We start from the raw sequence: 21,816 nt of genomic DNA, 5'->3' as shown, positions 1-21,816 counted from the left end.
AGGCTATGGAAGTAAACGCCTAACACTACAAGGAAAAAGGCTAAATTCGTCCAATAACAATCGGTCGAATATAGCCAAATTCAACCGGGCGCAGTCGAACTTACCTAATTTTGACCGATTTTGAATCGGTTGTAATAAAGGGAGTCGAATTTAGAAATTCGGTCGTATTTATCAAAATTTGACCTTCTAATTACAACCGAAAAATTACAACCGTTTAAATTCGACTGGAAGAATTCAACCAAGAGCGGTGAAATTTGATATTTAATAAAAAAATTGAATATCCCGCCCAAATAAATAAATTTTATGAAAAAATTTAAAAGTCCCACCCAATAATTAAATTCAACCATATATGGCTGAAAATATAATTCTAAATTCGATGTCCTTGGTCAAAATTAAAGAGCACCAGTTTTCAAAAAAAAAATCTCTGGAATTTGGTAAGTTTCCAAAATCTAGTGAATTTTCCCACATTCCGGCAGCCCCAATTCAACCCAAAACCACAGTCTGGTTTTTTAACTAATGACACTCAAAATTGATATGGAAATCTCACATTCATATCTAAACTTACAAACAAACAAAATAACCAATAGTTAACTGATTTCAGGCAAAACCAAGAGAACGCCGATAAAACAAAAAAAAACAAATTTCACGAGAACTCCACCAAACTCAAAAACCTTAATATAAACTATTACCAATTCGCATACGAAACATTTAATCGGAGCAATACAGTCAAAACTCATAACAAGCCAGAAAAGGGAATAACTCAAAGTCAGTGGAGATATTTCGGCCAGCACGGAAACTCAACAATAAAATATAAAAATTACTTACATACTCATTGTTCAATGAGCTATCAATTCATAACTGCAAAATACATGACTAAACACCCTAAAATTAAGTAATAAACAATATTAATTCAAATTTAAATCAAGCAAATGGAAATAACAACAACATCGATGTAGAAATAACAAAGAACTTCGATTTATAAAATAGAATATTGATCGGACACTGGTAACAATTCGATTCAGGGCCTCAATCTTGAAGAACACCAGGAGCATGTCTTCGATTTGGAGCATATTCTCTGTTTTTTTCTGAAAAAAGCAGAGGATGGGTGGTTTTGTAATTGTTGGTCGCGTGTTGGTCGCGTGTTGGTGAGTGATAAATGGTAGCTAGGCGGTAGCAAATTAGATACACTCAGCCTCCTCTCTCTCTTTGTTGTCCCGTCCCTCTCTCATTGATGCCCTTGTGCTTCACTTTTTTCTAATTTCATGTATCACAAAATTATTTTGGCCCACTAACTATTAATAAACTAAAACTTGTTGTACAACATAATTATTTTTTCAAGAACTAAAATTTAACATTTGGATAAATTTTATTCTTTCCCATTAACATATTTTTCTTTATATATTTACTAAACTTTAAATAATTTAAAAAAAAGTTCAAAATATAAAATGAATAAATAAACTAAGTGAATATAATAATATATAAACAGGTGATACAGTTTTAATAAGATATAAAGATCAAAATAAATATAAATTCAAAAAATTAAAATATAACTCAAAATATTATTTAAATTGAAAAAAATAATGATATTCTTATTAGTGATATAACCAAAATTTCCGATCAAAGTAATTTTATTTGGTTTGCCATTTTAACAGTCAAACATCAGTTTGCCTGGTACTTTTACCTAGTGATGAGTTTTGAATTGGTATTTCGGTTTTTTAAAAATATTTTTCATCGATCCAACCAATGGATGTCAATATATATATATATATTGGAGATATAACCAAAGTTTTAGATCAAAATAATTTTATTTGGTTAGCCATTTTAAAAGTAAAACATCAGTTTGACTTGTACACCTAGTCCTAAATTGATGTTTTGATTTTTTTTAAAAAATATTTTTCATCAATAAAAATGTAAAGATGTCAATAAAGACATATATTAGTGATATAACCAAAGTTTCGGACCAAAATAATTTTATTTGGTTTGCCATTTTAAAATTCAAGCATGAGTATGACTAGTAAACCTAACTAGAGTTTAGTGCTGAATTGGTGTTTCAATTTTTTCAAAATTATTTTTCATCGAACTAACCGTATGGATGTCAATAGATATATATTAAAGATATATCCAAAGTTTTAGATCAAAATAAATTTATTTGGATTGCCATTTTACCGGTTAATTATCATTTTAATTAATACAACTAACTAGTGTTTAGACCTGAATTGGTGTTTCAATTTTTTTAAAAATATTTTTCACCGTTCCACTTGTATGGATGTCAATAAATATATATATTAGTGATATTACCAAAGTTTCGGACCAAAATAATTTTTTTAGTTTGCCATTTCAAAAGTCAAGCATGAGTTTGTCTAGTAAACTACCGAGTGTTTGGTCATCAATTAGTGTTTCAATTATTTTTAAAATATTTTTCATAGATCCAACTATATGGATATCAATAGATATATATATTAAAGATATATCCAAAATTTTAGATCAAAATAAATTTATTTGGATTGCCTTTTTACCGATCAAACATCAGTTTGACTAGTAGAGCTAACTAGTGTTTAGTCCTGAATTGGTGTTTCGATTTTTTTAAAAATATTTTTCATTGATCTAACCGTATGAATATAAATAAAAATATATTTGTGATATTACCAAAGTTTCAGACCAAAATAATAATTTTTTTATTTGGATACCGTTTATTATCTCCCATATTCATAATTTTAAAATATTCACAAACATTTAAATATTTTTTATTAAAAATAAAATTTTGAAAAATCCTAAATACAAATGAATTCCATTGAAATATATCTTCCAGAACAGCGGGAAATTTCCCTCACTTTTTTCGAAAATTTTGAAAGTGTTTATAAGTCACCCGTCATTTTGAAATATAAAATTTGACCGAAATCGGTTGAATTTAGCAGTTCCAAATAAATTACTTTGCGGGAAAATCCCTCCACTTTTTTATTATAGCTAAATTCGGCCCGATTTTTTTTGTCAAATTTAGGGGCTAAATTTGACCGGTTTAGTTTCGCCCGTTTTAATTTTAACCGTTTTCGGTTAAAATTGGTTGCAAATACGACCATTTAAATATGATCGTTTGAATTCGACCGAGGCCGGTCGAATTTAGCCATGTCCAAGGGATTTGACCGCCTTTGGTCGAATTTAACCCAGTCGAATTTTAATTGGTTGTATTTAATATTATTTTCTTGAAATGGAAGGCGCCTCACCGATACACAATTAAAGCCTTCTAACACCATATCCCCTACATCCAGCTGTTTAGTAATCCTATCTATATTTTTTCCCCTTCATAAATAATAATAAATAGATGGCTTTATAAAATAAATATGTATGTATGTAGGATGTCCGAGTTGATAAAAAAAGATGTCCCATTTAATCAAAAATAGGAGATATATGTAGAATATAAAACATTAAAAAATATTCTATTCTATAAAACATGTACATTTCTCTAGCATGTAGGGTTTCTTTAGCTTGCAAATACACTTTCTACTTATTAAATTTAAACAATCTTAAATGATTTTAATGAATTAATAATATTCTTATAAGATAATTAGCAAAATAATATATTTTGTAATATTTAGGTTGCAGAACAAGGTCTCCCATTTCCTCATTTTACTAATTTAATATTACTAACTATATCTTTTTTTAATATTTTTGTATTTATTCTAATGTTATTAATCTTCCAATATTTTAAAAACTAATAATATAGATTTTAAGCAAATGGATTCATACTTCATATTTTAGGTTCTTTTACCCAAATATATAAATTTTATCATTTTTAAAAAAAAATTGAAGCAGAAATATTTGTAACATATTATTTTTAAAAGTACAAATATTAGATATTAATATGTTAAAAATAATTTTGTCCTTTGTAAATTATAATTTTTTCACAGTAGATGAACATGTTGGATATTAAACATTTAAAAACTTATCAAAAAAGTAGTAAAATGGATGAGTAAATTATTTAGTAGTAAAATACAAATAAATTATATATGTATATATATATATATTTGATAATTGGAAAGGAATATATGTAATAATCATATTATTAATATTATATCTTAAACATATTGCATAATTTCTAGTGACTATTTTTGGTGTTTCCATTTAGGTTTATATGTTTTAATCACATGATAATTTATTTCCACAATGTCACATAATTTTAAATTATTAGTTTCATGGTGGGATTAATTTTGTGTGTGTGTATATATATACACACACATATATATATAATTTATTTTCATAAATTATATTTTTTTAATTAACGAATTAATAAATGGAATTTATCAAAAATTCAATTTTATGTAAAATAATTTGCGAATTTTAACAACTTAGATTTTTTTTGCTAAAATACTATTTCGTTTTGATAATATTTGCAAAAGTACAATATGTTGCATAATAGGTTGCATTTTAGTTTAAATTGTGCAACCCTTTACATTAGATTGGGTTGCATTGCATTTTAGGTTGCAATTTATGTTGTTAGAAATTTGCAGAATGTATTTTTTTTCAAATATTTTTTAAAATTCAACTTACAAACTTGGTTGCAAAATCATTCCAAAGTTGCTTAGTTTTGAAAATATTTTCAAAATTTGATAGTATTATTTTGGAAAAATTTGGTAAAAATTGGATATTTATGAAAAAACCCATTAATAAATTATATGTATTTTATAATTATATTTTATTTATATTGGTATACACCTGGTACAACCTCTCTTTAATAAAATTAAAATTTCAAGTATTATTCTAATTGTCAAATGAATAATCTTTAATTATTGTTTTTATAGTAAGTTATTAAATATTGACGATAACCAATTTAAAATGAAATAACTTATTACATATACATGAGATGCAACTACACACTAGGGTTTTTATAAGTATATACATATATATACATATGTAAAGTATACAAATGTTATTCTTGCATTTCCTTTCCTAGATGTGCATGATGGTGATCGTCAAGAACCAACATTCTTATGAATAAAATACAATATGTCATATTTGCACTAGCAAACAATTACAATATTTTAATTTTTAAGAAACCTAGTAAGACTTTAGCTTACACTTGAACACAAGAAATGCTTACGAGCAGATTGGGGAATGGATAATTTCGTCGCAAGTTAGTAAGCAGGGGCCCCCGTTCTCAATAGAATAATAAATCAACTTACGAAGGAATATATTATCGTGTGTTATGAACTTACAACGGAACATATCGTTGTATGTTAGTTACTTACGACACAGAACGTCGGATCACTACAAGAAAAACGTCTAAATACGACCCGTTAAAAACCCGGTTTTTTATTTAAAATTAAATAAATGCAAAATATATTCTAATTTAATTAAATTTTCAATTCAAAATTATTTTAATTCGAAAACTTGTTTATGCAATTTCGATTTTATTTATAATTTTATTTTCTGAAGAACCGGTCACCGTAATAAGGGTCAATTTACGGCTAAAACTCTGGCCATTTCAGGCAAGCTTACAGGGTCATAAAGTCGTTCTAAACATTCTATAATGCATCTCGTATTATCTCTATCCAATTGTCCATTATTAATACCACAACAATCGAGTCTAAACATCACTAAATTAACAATTCAGTCAAAATTCGAATAAAATCCGGCGAGAAATATTTTTCCGGCAATAATATAATTTCCCAGAATAATTTACAAAAAAAATATGGTGTACAACATCATCAGATCTGTACATACATACAAACTAATTCAGAAATTACCTACTCTAATGATTATTCCGACGAGTCCGAAAATTTTCCATTGAATAAGATATTACAATAAAATTCGTAGAAATCATGTATACTAACCTATATACATCAAAACTAAAATAATCCATCAGATCCCTTAATTAAAAAATTGAAAAATCAAATTTAATTACATACATGTTTTATCACAAGAGTCCAATAATATCACTCCTAAAATTAGGAGAGTTAAATCCTTTCTATATCATGCATGTTTCTCATACGATTTATAATATACCCAAAATATACTTTTATCATTACCCGATTAAACGTAAATTTTAATGTAATCAAAGTACATTAATTCTCATAAAAAAATATATTGATTTCAAGTCTAAGGACCATTACATCATTATCACAGTGAGAATCACATGTGACACAATAGACATGTAGAATCTCACTTTGGGTCTGTCCAGCACCATGTATATTTATATTTGTCTGTGTTTTTGACTTTAGTATCATATATAATACCTATGATCAATGAGATGTGATCATCACTCAACAATCACACCAGTCTTAATGCATTTTTATTGTCTGTTAATAATAATACTCGACTAGGGACCTTTAGATATATTGATACTATTCTCAAAATTTTATTTCTAAGTCACGTACTTAGAGATATAGGATTTATATCATATTCTAAGGATATTTATTAATCTAACATTTATATCACAGTAAATTAAGACATAATAAATTATAAAGGGAATAATCGATAAAACATAAACATTAATAATCCAAATGTCTTAAACTAAAATATTATAATGTTTTCTCTAGGGTTCAAACACTATCAATCTCCCACTTGCACTGGAGCCAATCACCCATGTATCCAATACTCATGAAACTTGTATGACCATCGTGCTTTTTCTGCGACAAAGCCTTAGTCAGTGGGTCTGCAATATTACCATTACTATGCACTTTACATATATATCTCCTTAATCATTAATCTCATTAATAAGGTGATATCGCCTAAGCACATGCCCAAATAGTCTCCTTGGCTATTTCGAAAGCACCAATATAGTTGGCTTCCATTATAGAATCATCAATATTCTTGATATGAACTATTCAAGATAACAACACTTACATTTAGACAAAACACAAACCAGACACATAATCATCCTTGTTTGTCCAAAAATTAGGTTCAGAAACTAGGATCAATGTAACCATTTACAACCAGTTCCCTATCTTCTCCATACACCAAAAATAAATCTTTAGTCCTCTTTAAGTACTTAAGAATATTCTTGACAACTATCCAGTGACCCTCACCTGGATTAGACCGGTATCTGCTCGTCATGCTAAAAGCATACAAAATATCAGGACAAATACATATCATTGCATACATTATAGATCCAATTGCTGAAGCATATGGAACTTTTCTAAGATGACCCTTATCATCTAATAATTTAGGGCAGTTATCCTATGAGATCACTATCTTACGATACATCGGGACGTATCCCCTACTTGCCTCTTGCATTCTAAAATGATGCAATATTTTGTCAATATGTGTACTATGACTTAGGCCAATTAATCTTCTTATCTATCTATATATATCGTGATTCTCAATATTTAGCTAGCATCGCCTAAGTCTTTCATCGAGAAACTATTTCTCAACCAAGTCTTAACAGCCTGTAGAGAAGTTATGTCATTCCCTATTCGTTATATGTCATCTATATAGAATAATATGAATGTCACATGGTTCCCACTAACCTTCTTGTAAATACACGGTTCATCTGCATTTTGAATAAAGTAAACTCTTTGACTGTTTCATCAAAATGAATATTCCATCTACTTTAGGCTTGCTTTAACCTATAAATAGATAAAAGCAACTTACAAACCATCTTAGCAAACTTTGGATCGACAAAACCCTCAAGTTGTATCATATATACATCCTCTTCAAGGCTCTCATATAAGAAAGCGGTTTTGACATCCATTTGCCAAATCTCGTAGTCAAAGTAAGCAGCTATTCCTAACAAAATCCTAATGGACTTGACCATAGCAACTGTTCAAAAAGTTTCATCATAATATATATCATAATAAGCCACTAGTCGCGCCTTATATGTATGTACTTTACCATCCATGTCAGTTTTCCACTTGCACCCTATAGGTTTTACCCCTTAGTGTGGATCAACAAAAGTCAATACTTTATTTTGATACATAGATTCCATCTCGGATTTCATGGCCTCCATCCATCTCTCGAAGTTTGGACCGTTCATAGAATCTTGATAGGTGAGAGGCTTATCATTATCCTAAGCATCGCATTACCATTTCGAGTCAAAATAAATCCATATTTTTTCTCGGGGTCATGGTGAATCCTACTTGATCTATGAATAACCCGTGTTTCCTAAACATGATTAATTTCTATAGTTTGATGTACATCCTAATCTTGTTCCATCTGTGGTTCAATTTTATCATGTGGTTCTCGATCTTCACCAAGATGTATTGTCCTCCCACTAATTTTCTTAGAAAGTAGTTCTCCCTGAAAAAATACATCCGTCCGAGCAACAAACACTTTGTTCTCAGAAGAATTATAAAATTTTATACCCTAGTCTTACTTGGATATCCCACAATATAGCATCATCTAATTTTGGTCCAAACTTGTCAGAGGCTAAACGTTTTACAAATGCTTCACGTCCCTAAATTTTTATAAATGACATGCTATGAAGTTTATCAGTCCATATCTCATATGGAGTCTTTTGAACCGCTTTTTTTCGGAACTCGGTTAAACGTGTAAGCAGCCATTTCTAGAGCATAACCCTACAAACTTATTGAAAGATCCGCTTGACTCATCATCGATCGCAACATGTCCAATAATGTACGATTTCTTCTCTCAGAATATCTATTCAATTGAGGTGTTCCAGAAGGAGTAAGTTGTGATACAATATCACACTCCTTCAATAAACTCTTGAATTTGAGGCTTAAGTATACTCTTCCACGACCTGATCGTAAAACTTTTATATTTTTCTCTGTTTGCGTTTCTACCTTATATTCTTTGAATATTTCAAAAGAATTAGAAACTAAATTTTAAGATATTTTTTTAATTATAATTTGATTTAAAAATGCTACATATAAATAACATACTATTTAAAGTTAAAAAAAATATATTTTAAATACTTGAAATCTGTAATCGCACTCGATTTGAAATATTTCTCGGTGTCTAAAATATTGCGTCAATTTTATTTTCTAAATTTAAAAAATATATTTTTAATTCTTTCTTATTAAAATAAATTTAAGACATATTTTAATAACAATTTGATTTAAAAAATATATAAATAAAATACTATTTATAATTAAAAAATTGTATTTTTCATTATTTCGTATTTGTGACTACATTCGGTCGTAGATGTGCTTTGATTGCTAATTAAATAGCGCGCCAAAACTTTAAACAACTTATAAAATAAAAAAATTATTGGCGACGGACCTCGATCGCAGAAAGCCACTGGTCGCCGCCTTTATTTGGTCTCCGGTTTAGCTATTGATTAAAGTCCTTGATTTTGTTGCTGGTGTGGCATTTTCTGCAACCAACGTCGGTCGCAAATAAAAATCAATAGCTAATAAATTACCGCCAGTTTTTCACGGTTTTTTTAATGGAATGATTTAATATTTCTGTCGTATTAGCGACCACCGGCCGTCGCTAAAGTCCGGTTAGCGACGACTTTGGCCGCGGTCGCTGAAACCCGTCGTTGATCCAAAAAAATAGCTACTGATTTTGCGGTCACTGATAAACTTGGTCGCAGATAGACATTTTTATAATATTAATTATAATATACTCCTCCTTACTGTTCTTTATTACTTGACATCCCATGTCATGCTGTGTATCTATTCTCCTTTTCATTGACAAAAGAAATATAAACAAACTATAAAAAAATTATAAAAAAGCGAAAATATAGCAAAAAATATTATACTTATAATCGCGTACCTGCAAATAAAATAAGATTCCCCTTTGTAAATCAAATAATTGAAGGAAAAAGAAATGAAAAATAAGTGAGGCTTCTAATATTATTTTTTATTTTTATAATTAAGCATGCAGGTATTACCCATTTCTACTGTATAATAAAAAAATAAAGAGATAGTGAATTTAAGCATAAAGTTATTATATGGTAATGAGCTAATTACCCAAGTCTTACAATAATATTAAATTATAGTATAAGTTTAGTTACCCAAAATAAAGAAACAAGTATATATGTAGCTCAGTGTTGATGTTATCAAAATATAATGAAATGGGCATTTAACTCAATTGATTGGGGTCATATGTTTGCACACATGTCACTACAAGAAAAACGGCTAAATACTACCGGCTCAAAATCGGTCGTATTTAACTAAATACGACCGCCAGCAGTAGTATTTAGCTAAATACGACCAATTTTAGTCCCGGTTGTACATATGGGAGTGATATTTAGTAGTCGGTTGTATTTAGTATGAATACGACCGTCTAAATATGATCGGTTAAATTCGACCGCTAAATTCAACCGTCCAAATTCAACCGACACCTGTCAAAATTGATTTTACACTTAAAATTTGAAAATCCCGCCCAAATAATTAAAATTTCTGAAATATTTTAAAAAGCCCGCCCAAATATTAAACTCGACCGTATCTTGTCAAATATAAGATATTAAATTCGACCCCATCCAGACGAATTAACAAACTCCATAATGTTACTTATTACATAAACCAGCAAAGCCATGAATTTCAAAAGGGAAAGATAGCGACCGAAAGCTTGACCGATTCCGCGGAGGAGCCTCTGCCATCTCCGTCGTCCCACGATGGCTAAAAGACCAAGTCTGGCCAGCTGACTTAAATAGTTATCGGAGAGAGGGGAGAGAGGGGGGGCAAAATACATGAAAACAGAGGTGGAGAAGCTTCTTAAAATCTAAGGAAAACAGAGTTTGTAAAGGAGCTTCCACCATTCCCACCTCCCCCGACTTTAGTTGCACATCATCTTTCAAGGACACACATCAAAACTACAAATTGGAGAGAGAGATACTAAATTACAAAATAGAAGAGAAGCGGCTGAACTCTAAATCAGGGTTTTATTAAGACAGAGAAAGATGTGCTTTTATTGATGTTAAACATCATATTCAATCCAACAGTATAGTATATAGCCTTTTGAATGGGCTTTGCAAATTTCCCAGACCAATTAAATATATTACTATTAAAATAAATTACTATATAATATAATATATATATTAACTTATAAATTAATATTAAAATTAGGATATTAAAAATAAATATTATTTAAAATAAAAAATGCATCTGATTTTTCCTCTCTACCATTGCCCAACTATTATTTAGATAAAATACATATTCATGGAATATATTTATATTTTATATTTGAATTTAAAATATGTAAAAAGTTTTAAGTTTCTTCCACTAATATATAACGACCAGTCTTAGTAATAAATTTGAATCTCGATTACATTTTCCAATAATATGTAGCAATTTGCTTGTGATCAACAACTACCACCATTGTCCATTTATTTATCAATCTATTATATTTGTCAATTTTTCAATTTTTTAGCTAAATAATAATTATTTGGGCCAGCACAACTCAATGAGTCCAACTCGGATAGTAAAGCCTATAGATAAATTAGGCGTACTACCTCTCTCACGCAAGAAAGGTAGGTGCAAAACAAAACTAAAAATCAAAAATTAACCAATTTATAAGTCCCAATTTATAAGTCCTTACAATGCCGACTTTTTAACAGTCAAATTTCAGTTTGACTAGTAGAGCTAATTAGTATTTATTCCTCAATTGATGTTTCAATTTTTTTAAAAATATTTTTAAAAAATTGGTATCTTCACCGTTCTCTTCCTCTTCCTTTTTTAACATTGCCATTACCCAACTATTATTAATATAAAATACATATTTATTGAATATGTTTATATTTTATATTTGAATTTAAAATATGGATGTCAATAGATATATATTAGTGATATAACTAAAGTTTCATATCCAAATAATTTTATTTGATTTGCCATTTTAATAGTCAAGCTTCACTGTAACTAGTACAACAAACTAGCGTTTATTCATGAAATGATGTTTGGATTTTTTAAACAATATTTTTCGACGATCCAACCGTATGGATGTCAATATATATATATATATATATATATATATATATATATATATATATATATATATATATATTAGTGATATAAGCAAAATTTCAGATCAAAATAATTTTATTTGGTTTGCCATCTTACCGGTCAAACTTTAGTTTGACTAGTCTAGCTAACTAGTGTTTAGTCCTGAATTTGTGTTTCGATTATTTTAAAAATATTTTTAATCGATCTAACCGTATGGATGTCAATAAATATATATATTAGAGATATAACCAAAGTTTCATATCAAAATAATTTTATTTGGTTTGTCATCTTAACAGTCAAACTTCAGTTTGACTAGTCCAGCTAACTAGCGTTTAGTCCTGAATTTGTATTTTGATTATTTTAAAAATATTTTTCATCGATATATCCATATGGATGTCAACTAATATATATATTAGTGATATAACCAAAGTTTCATATAAAAATAATTTTATTCGGTTTTCCATTTAAACAGTCAAACTTCAGTTTGACTAGTTTAGCTAACTAGTGTTCAATCCTGAATTTGTATTTTGATTATTTTAAAAATATTCTTTATTGATCTATCCATATGAATGTTAATAGATATATATATATTAGTGATATAACCAAAGTTTCATATCCAAATAATTTTATTTGGTTTGCCAATTTAACAGTCAAGCCGCAATGTAACTAGTACAACTAAATAGAGTTTATTCATGAAATGATGTTTCAATTTTTTAAACAATATTTTTCAACGATCCAACCGTATGGATGTCAATAGATATATATATATATTAGTGATATAAGCAAAGTTTCATATAAAAATAATTTTATTTGGTTTGGCATCTTAACAGTAGTTTGACTAGTCCAGCTAACTAGCGTTTAATCCTGAATTAGTATTTTAATTATTTTAAAAATATTTTTCCTCGATCTATCCGTATGGATGTCAATTAACATATATATTAGTTATATAACCAAAGTTTCATATCAAAATAATTTTATTTGGTTTGTCATTTTAACAGTCAAACTTTAGTTTGACTAGTCCAGCTAACTAGTGTTTAGTCCTGAATTTGTGTTTCGATTAATTTAAAATATTTTTCATCAATCTAACCATATGGATGTCAATAAATATATATAGTAATGATATAACCAAAGTTTCATATCAAAAAAATTTTATTTGGTTTGTCATTTTAACAGTCATATTTCAGTTTGACTAGTATAGCTAACTAACGTTTAGTCCTGAATTTGTGTTTCAATTATTTTAAAAATATTTTTCGTCGATCTAACCGTATGGATGTCAATAAATATATATATTAGTGATATAACCAAAGTTTCATATCAAAATAATTTTATTTTATTTGCCATTTTAAGAGTCAAACTTCAGTTTGACTAGTAGTTAATTAGTGTTTAGTCCTGAATTTGTGTTTCGATTAATTTAAAAATATTGTTTATCGATCCAACCATATCGATGCCAATATATATATATATTAGTGATATAACCAAAGTTTCATATCAAAATAATGTTATTTGGTTTTCCATTTTAACAATCAAACTTCAGTTTAACTGGCGTTTAGTTCTGAATTTGTGTTTCGATTATTTTAAAAATATTTTTCACCATAAATATTTTTACATGTGATGAATGTTATCCTTATATATAAATATATAATCTACATTATACTAAAATAAAGTATAGATGACATCATCATATCTAATGTGTTAAGTTCTCATTTAAGAGTTTTAATCATATGTGTCAAACTCTCGTTAATTTTGTTGATATCATCTTCCACTAACAATCATCTCCTCATTTAATTTATTTTCAATCTTTCTCTTTTTTATTACCTCCACTAATTATATCTGTTACCCATTTCTCATTCTCTTTCTTCCTTTCTTATTAAAAATTTTCAATAGTTCCATATTATTCACTAATTTTTTCTTATTCAAAATTAATTTTATTTATACAAATATTCATCATTATAATTTTTATATTTAATAAAAAGTTGATAGTCAATATTTGTAGTTTGAAAAATATTATTTTTAAAATTTTGTATTTATAATTTTTATTCTTCTCTCATTTAATGCAAGTGTTATTACTACAATAACTCGCACTATAAATAATTTCTTTTACACGCACATTTTCTATTTCACAAGAACCTATAACATTAATTTGTTAAAGTCATTATACTTTCCGGCCAAAGTGCAAAGAGTTTTATAAGTAAGAAGCACAAACCTCAAATTGGCGTCTTTCCTGCCTCAACATCTCCACAATATCCGAGAATTCTCTCAGTGATCCTTGAATTTTGAGTTTTGATCCTTCAAAATGCAAACTGATGTCCTTCAAAAGTGTCTCGGCTTCAAGGAATACTTCAATTACTTCCTCATTCAAGTTTGATATCTATATAGGAAGAAAGATCAACATCAATTTAAGCAGGATAAGAGTAAATATTTCTTAAATCATTGCCTCATTGCTCACAGAAACATTACAGAGCCACTAGAAATATTTCATAACCCGTGAATATCTGAGCATTGCAACCATTGTCCCCAATCTGCAATGTGAACAACATCAATGAAATATGGATTAGTAACAAGGTGGTATTTGAAAAAACCTAAGAAAGGCAAGCATGACCCAGCATTGAGCATTCTAATAACAGATAAGTGAATGAGTACACCATATTTACAGACACGATGGGAAAAGCATAAAAGTTTATATGAATTTTGATGTTTTGGACCCATGCATCGTATAGTTCATTCTGAAAAACAAAAATAATGATGCCCGCTAATAGTTTAGAGGATACCACTCTCCTCTCGATAATAAGAGGTTGAGGATTCAAGTCTCTTTGAGGCATAGTTGTTTGTATATTTATTTCTGCAATTTACAATATAGACATTCATACAAGTTCACATACCCAAAGAAGTAGAGGAAGTCAGTATGCAATTGATGCCCGCAGATGGGAATTTTACTAGATGACAAGTGGTTCGCTAAGCTAAGTTCCAAAAACTTTCCAAAGGACAAACCACGGGCAGTAGCTGACATTAAGACTCTTTTTGTAGATAGTGTCTTTCCATTTTGAAGTTTACAATCACCACAGCGACTCCACATCCAAATTTTTCCATCGGTTTCACCAGGAAGATGCTTTTGTGTAATATGATGTCTAACATGTATTGTGAGCTGCTTACTGTGATGTGCATAATAATATATATGAGCTTCTGGTGATCCACCGCACAAGCTACATAAAAGCCTCTGAAAATAGAAGCGGCTATATGGTCATAGAAGCAATACGTATTTTAATATAAATATGTATATGAAGAAAGCACAAAAATAATTTTAAATCACATAAATAGTTTGTACTAACCTGATTGAGTAAGTTATCCTTTAAAAATATTCCAAGTGGAATATCAAAATTCCGGTAGAACTTAATATGAGAAAAATGACTCTGCTCACATATACTTCCGGTGGAGGAATTCCTGCGAGACATCAGTACTAAGATACTATCGGCATTAAACATTCTGTTAATATCATCCATAAACTGTGTTTGATCTTTATAGTCACCCCCAGAATTTTGTGTATACAATTGGGCTTTTCTCTGAACTGAGGTTCTATCACTATCAAGAGCCTTCTCTTCACCATTAATATTCTGTATTAGACTATAAGATTTAACATTTGCCACTAAATTGGTTGAAAGCATATTAGCTGATTGAACTTGACTGTAAGGAACCTCTTCAGTGATGCCTAAATATGTAGAGATAGGTTGCTGAGAAGAAGATAAAAGAGGAAAACTGTCACCAAAGCCTCTGTTTATGGAAGCTGAGATTGATAAAAAAGGGGTAAAAACTAGAGGTTTATATGGCTCATAAGGCAACAAGGAATCACTCTTTAACCCTACATCTCGTGTCCCTTCTTTATAAAATCCATCAGCGATGTGGATGTTAATTGCACCTGATGAATCACTTTTAACAATAGAATCCACGGGCCAAGGAACATATGCCTCACCGGAGAAAAAATATGGTCGTTGATCAGGTGATGACATATTTACCAGTCTATCAAGAGGGAGGGTAGAGAACATGGCCTTTTGATCTAGAAGGAAAGCCGTTTCAAGAATCAAATGATAAGCCACAAGGACTGCGTACTGGACCACAAGTTTAATCTTCTTCAGTTCTTCCCTGTTTGTTCCTTTCAGTAAAATCTGAAATTTTCCAAAATTCTGTAAATTCAGTGACATATTAAATTAACAGCTATTCTACACGAGGATCTACCATGTTTACATGACAATGAAAAAATTGAACGCAACAGCTACAACTGGCCAGTATCATGCCAAGACAACACAGAGTATTTGCTTTACCTGAGGATATGAGCCCGAGCTCTCATGCAAATATTTCTATAACAAGTAAAAACCTCTAATAAATAGGAAACAACTTTCTGCTTAATTGTTACTAATTTTAAATTCCTAATTGACCATAGTTGCAAGCCTTTATCATACTACACCAATATTCACTAAAAAAATCACAAACAATTTTGAGAAACAAAAAATAATGTGATATTAATAATCTTCACGAGTTACATCTACAAAGAGTGTAGAATAGAAGCTTATTTAAACGACAAATGAATTTTGGATTTCCAATTTCTTTTTTATTTTTAAGCATTAGAATGAAAGTCAAACAACAAGAAATACAAGGGCACCCTTTGCAAACTCAAAAAAGGTATGGTTAAGACTAGATGTAAACTTCATAAGCAAAGAGGAACTTACTGTACAACCCTGACGTGTAGGACAACCACTAAGGAACATCAAAGTCTTGCTGGGTTTTTTTCCACACTCTCCACTAGCAATATGTTCCTCTACTAACTTCTCGAAATGAAAGGAATCACATTGTCTGAGCTTTTTCCCAGTCAGTGTATCTAATGATAAGATTACTGAACCAGTACAGCGAGAAACTCTCTGCAGGCGGTGGAGTTTCATATCAATAACTAGTGTCATTCCTTTTGCAAGGATGGATTCTTGTATATCACGAGAAACAGTTTTTTCAACTAAAATTATGCTCGGGTTGCACTTCGCTATTCTTTCAATAATGGATTTATGGGTATCCTTCTCCTGCCCACGTCACTCATAATTAACAGATGTTGAATAGAGAGTAGTAAGATTCAAACGCTAATAATTCTTTATTTATGTCTTGAAACCTGTTTTATTGATTCAAATGATGACAATCCCCTCAATGAAAGATCAAGAGCACCCTGGATCAGCAACAGCCTAGGTTTATTGTAATTAGTTGGCATGTGCTTGTGTGCAGCGTGCTTTTTGAATACCATGCTAACTAACTGACTGCACATCAAAACGAATATAAGTTTCCAGAAATGGTGCCGTCCAACATCAGTGACTGGCTGTAATGACAATAACTATGCTGCATCAATGTGATCATTATAAATTCCACTATTAAGAAGCAAAAAGATATCTGTATACTTTGTACAGTTTTCTCATCATATAGAAAGGATGCATTTAAAGAGCTATGGTCTTCACTTCATAGCTAACAAACAAGTGAAACAAGATAGTTGGTCGGAACCACAACTGGTCATCAAGAAATATTTACTAGAATGGAACAGAGAGCTTTGAGGCAATTGACAATAGCATTAGGGCATTAGCAGCAACAAATACAGGTTTAAGCTATCACCTATTGCTTCGAGAACCACTTGCAACACATTTAACCTTAACATATCCATCAGGATCCATTGCCTTTCCCGCACCGATATCAGGCTTCACAAAGGAAGCAGCTTCCCAAGATAAGGAAGTCACAATATCCACCCAATTGTCTCCGTCGTTACCCAAAGGAGCAACCCCGGCTGATGTAAGAAGATGAGACACAAGAGCTTTAAACTTGCAATTTATTACGTAGTCCATAGCCTTTTGCTTCTCCTCTTTATATATGTAGCTCCGGAAACTTTTCTCTCCAAAGCTACCTAAAGAACTAGGTCTTCTCCATTTTGTACCATCATCACCTTCGTCCTCGTCATCATCATCATAATTTGCAACACTGCACTCCATGTCATTTTCGTGGTCATCTGTTTCTGGGGGTAACCAAATTTGAAGATCCATTTCAACTTTATTGGCCAAGTGTTTTCTCTCTCCTTGTATCTTTGTGATTTACTACCCTTTTGTATGCACTCAGCGTCTTTACCAGTGTGCCCAGCAGTAGTACTAGTGCTTCTGTCAAGGCTGTTCTGCTCAACCATATTCGATGGGAGGTGTCTATTTCCATGATATGGTAAGCTCATGTCACGAGGACTGCGCACTGAGCAATGATTGTACTCATCTTGAACACTGCCTGACCTCCCTTCTTGAGAGGCCCTTCAAAGTTCAAACACACAAATGTTAAGGTTGCTTTATTTTTCATTTAAATTAAATATGTTTATCTTCCCTAAGGAATATGGGAAAGACAGGTAGGTACCTGCAACTTGAGTATCCATCAACAGAACAGTCACCTGAAATAAAAGAGATCAGTTATTATCAAAATCACTATTTTCAAATTGTTCAAGTTGTCAACCACAGGAAGAGCAAAAAACTTCACTGGATGCCGAGACACTGCTAGTCCTGCTTCTGAGTGAAGCAACTGAAGTCATTTAGGACCTGTACCCAACTTTTTCAACCTGCTTCTGGAAGCCAAACTTAATCAGTTACCTGTATAAGAAGAAAATAAGAGTAATTTGATTTATCAAAGAACTGCAAAAAGTAGCAGAATGCATTCCGAACTATAAGAGATCAAAACAGATTATTTCCACATGCCATAAGAAGATGAGCATTTACTATGTACATATCCTTACGGGAAGAGATAGCACTAATTACATAAAGATATAAATCAAAACGATACGTTCAAGTTCCTTACAAATGTAATATAGTATTATAATAATTTAGGGGAAGAATCTAAAATGCAACATCCACAATGTTTAAAGTTCAATCTAAGGATATAAGTTTAGACAATTACAGGGATCAAAAAAATACAAAGCACTAATTGGTAAGTTTTTACCAATTGAATTTTAACAATGATGAAAGGCAAGAAAATAACACTGATTTAGATAAGCCTCCCCAAAAACCATTAACACTAGATGATTAAAAAAAGAAACAAGATAAAAAATTAGTATATATATATGAGCAGGTTCTATGTCGGCAAGATTTTAAAAGCAGGTAGAATGTCTGGACACGTTGCACATATCACATTTTAAAAGCAGGTAGAATGCTGGCACACGTTTCACATATGAACACATAAGTATGCGAAAAAGCAGAAGCCACCAGGTTATGACGATAAGCCATTTCCCGAGTCACGAGAATTAACCATTTCTTGAGTCACAATAATCAACCATTTCTTAAAGCCAAATTGACTGATTATTTACCTATTCATAGATGCAATTGTCACAACGATAAGCCCAAAGAAAGTAGCAATATATGTTTACATCTAATTATGGAATCTTGTTAGGCTACTGATATTCTCTTTTACATTGTTTAATTTTATTAAATCAATCATTAAGAACTAATAAAATGTTCTATGTCAGCAAATTTATAAAGTAAGGTCCTACGCCAACACACTTTTCTCTTCCGAACAGAAAACTATGCCAATTTACGGCTAAAACTCTGGCCATTTCAGGCAAGCTTACAGGGTCATAAAGTCGTTCTATCACAAGAAGCTTGAACCTATAACTCATATCAAACTATACACTTAAAATTAACAATCTACAAAAAAACCGGACAAAACAATCACAAGCATTTGCCAATCCATAGAAAATCTAAAACAAGAACATGACAGTTGATTCCAGTCCTATAGTTAAAGTTCACCACAAATAAAACCCCATTAACAAAAAATCTCAATAAGTTGAAACAATTTCATACACAATTAAACTAGTACATTTGGTAGTTTCTTGCAGTAATTCAATCATTAAATAAAAAAAAAACTCCACAAACTAAACTCTCTTTATAAAGAGAAAAACAAATGAACTAATCAGCTTACTAAAATCCCCATATGGGGTTTAACAAGAAATGAAACAAACAAATACCATATTAATAAAAAAAGGGGGGGGGGGATTTTGAACAAACTTACAGTTACAGCAAGGCTATCTTCAAGAACCAAATTGCATGTATGTGCTGTTTAGAATATTATTCTTGTTATATATAAAAATAAGCAAAGCAAAGAACGTGTTTTGGAAACTTGGCACTTCAGAAAACTTAAGAAAGAAAAGATGATGGAGATAGAAAGTAATCAAATATATATAGGAAAGCAAAGAATGAAACGAAAATGAAGAGGGAAGAAAGTAATTTCTTGAAAGTGGGTCCCCACTGTATATATGTTTGTATGTTACTACTGAAGTGCTGATACACTGTCAACAGAAGTCCACTGTCCACATACGTGGGTGTTTTATGTATTTTCAGGGGAAAGTCGAGAGGTTTTTTATGAATACAGATACAAAGGTTGTACATACTTGATCTACTACTTTTATGTACATTTATTATTATTATTCGGATACGCACACAATAAAATGTCTCAAATTTTAATTAGCTCTCCTTTATTAAACCAATTTTTATTAGCTCTTGTCTATTGAAAATATTAGCATAAACCGTGGATTATTTATAATAATATATAATTTTTGAATTTAATTTAAAGTGAAAATTTTAAACTCTAAAAATTATTTATAAGAATTTTTAATAATATAAATTGACAATAATTTTAAATATACACGTGTATAAATTTGTAATATTTTAGTTTTAAAAAATATCACTAATTGAAATATATAATTTTATTGATATTTATAGGTGTGTTGATGAAAGATAATAATCTTTTAACTAAAAGGTAAGTTTTATACCAATTATTTTTAGTTTGGTATACCGATCAAATCCAACTAATTATATTCAGATTTATATTTGGTTTAATTTGTACACACAGCCAAACTTTTAATATTTCAGCTATTAGGGTTGGATCCAGTTATCACTCTTCTAAAACTACATTATACCTACCAACCAATTAGGTACACTTTAGTTTTACTTAAACACATTATTAATATAAAAATTAACTTAATTTGAATTTAATTTTAATTTTATCGTAGATCAATAATAAATATTATTTTATTTTAGTCTCAGACCCGTTATATTAATCAGCTAATTACATTTAGTTTGTTTTCAATTTTTTTTTTTTTTTGCTAAATTTTTGTTTTCAATTTTACTTTAACTCTCGGTAAATATTATTTTATTTTAAGTCGAATAGATAATGTATTTTATTTTAGCGTGATAATATTATATAGACAAACGTTTAACATTTCAAATTTTATTTTTCTTTTAGCACGGTTAATAAAAAAAAATTTAGACGGATTGATAGTATTTATTTTTTGATTTTAGCATGAGATAGCAAATTTTATTTTGTCCTCACACCCGTTATATCAACCCAAATCTAGCTAATTATATTTAGTTTTTTGTTTAATTTTATTTTAGCACAGCCCGAATGAATGGTATAATTTTTTTTGTTTAAATCAAGACCATTAGACATATTATAATTCTATTTTTATTTGAATAATTCTATTGTGAATATTAATGAGTGTGCTTTATTTTAAGTATTACTATAATTACGATGACCAGACCGACTACCACCAAACTTTCATTGTTTCATTTTTAATATAATAGTATAGATAGATTTAGTTTGCTGAAATTTATTTTAGTCTGAAATAACAATTACAATATTATAGAACTCAATATAAATTAAAATTTAAATTGGTAGAAGAAGTTGACTTTAATATTAATTATAATGATATAGAGTTCGATATAAAATAGAATTTAAATTTGTAAAGCCGCAGAATTAGTTGACTTCAATAATAATTATAATTATAATTGACCAACCAACCAATCAACCGATAAAGTAGAATTAGAATAATTGAGTAAGGGTGATTAATTAATTTAAGCAAATTACCAAACGATCGACTACCAAACTTTTAATATTTCGTCTATTGTAATAGAGCAAATTTCTAGTTTAGAATCCGTTT

The 21,816-nt window shown here is 29.8% G+C and overlaps 1 protein-coding gene across 12 annotated transcripts; it reads right to left on the bottom strand.

The window, feature by feature from the left end:
- Positions 1-6,306: 6,306 nt before the first annotated feature.
- LOC141703873 (putative 1-phosphatidylinositol-3-phosphate 5-kinase FAB1D) lies at positions 6,307-20,056 on the bottom strand. 12 transcript variants are annotated; one of them, XM_074507260.1, is made up of 12 exons: positions 19,014-19,817; positions 18,783-18,899; positions 18,369-18,478; positions 18,249-18,282; positions 17,475-18,148; positions 16,987-17,128; positions 16,559-16,900; positions 15,167-15,997; positions 14,720-15,054; positions 14,298-14,359; positions 14,044-14,208; positions 9,960-10,714 (listed from the first exon to the last, which is right to left on the bottom strand). In XM_074507260.1, exons 5-10 carry the CDS (start codon positions 17,894-17,896, stop codon positions 14,305-14,307), a joined length of 2,127 nt encoding a protein of 708 aa, XP_074363361.1. In that variant the 5' UTR covers positions 17,897-18,148; positions 18,249-18,282; positions 18,369-18,478; positions 18,783-18,899; positions 19,014-19,817; the 3' UTR covers positions 9,960-10,714; positions 14,044-14,208; positions 14,298-14,304. The 12 variants fall into 12 exon arrangements, with proteins under 12 accessions (XP_074363362.1, XP_074363363.1, XP_074363361.1 ...); XM_074507263.1 differs by having other exon boundaries at positions 18,825-18,899; XM_074507258.1 differs by having other exon boundaries at positions 18,783-19,188; positions 19,450-19,817.
- Between the last annotated feature and the right edge of the window lie 1,760 nt (positions 20,057-21,816).

This window comes from Apium graveolens, unplaced genomic scaffold (genome assembly GCF_009905375.1).
Source record: "Apium graveolens cultivar Ventura unplaced genomic scaffold, ASM990537v1 ctg7140, whole genome shotgun sequence".
NCBI lineage: Eukaryota > Viridiplantae > Streptophyta > Magnoliopsida > Apiales > Apiaceae > Apium > Apium graveolens.
Note: the sequence above shows the minus strand (reverse complement) of the source record. Positions and strands in the feature narration are given on the sequence as shown.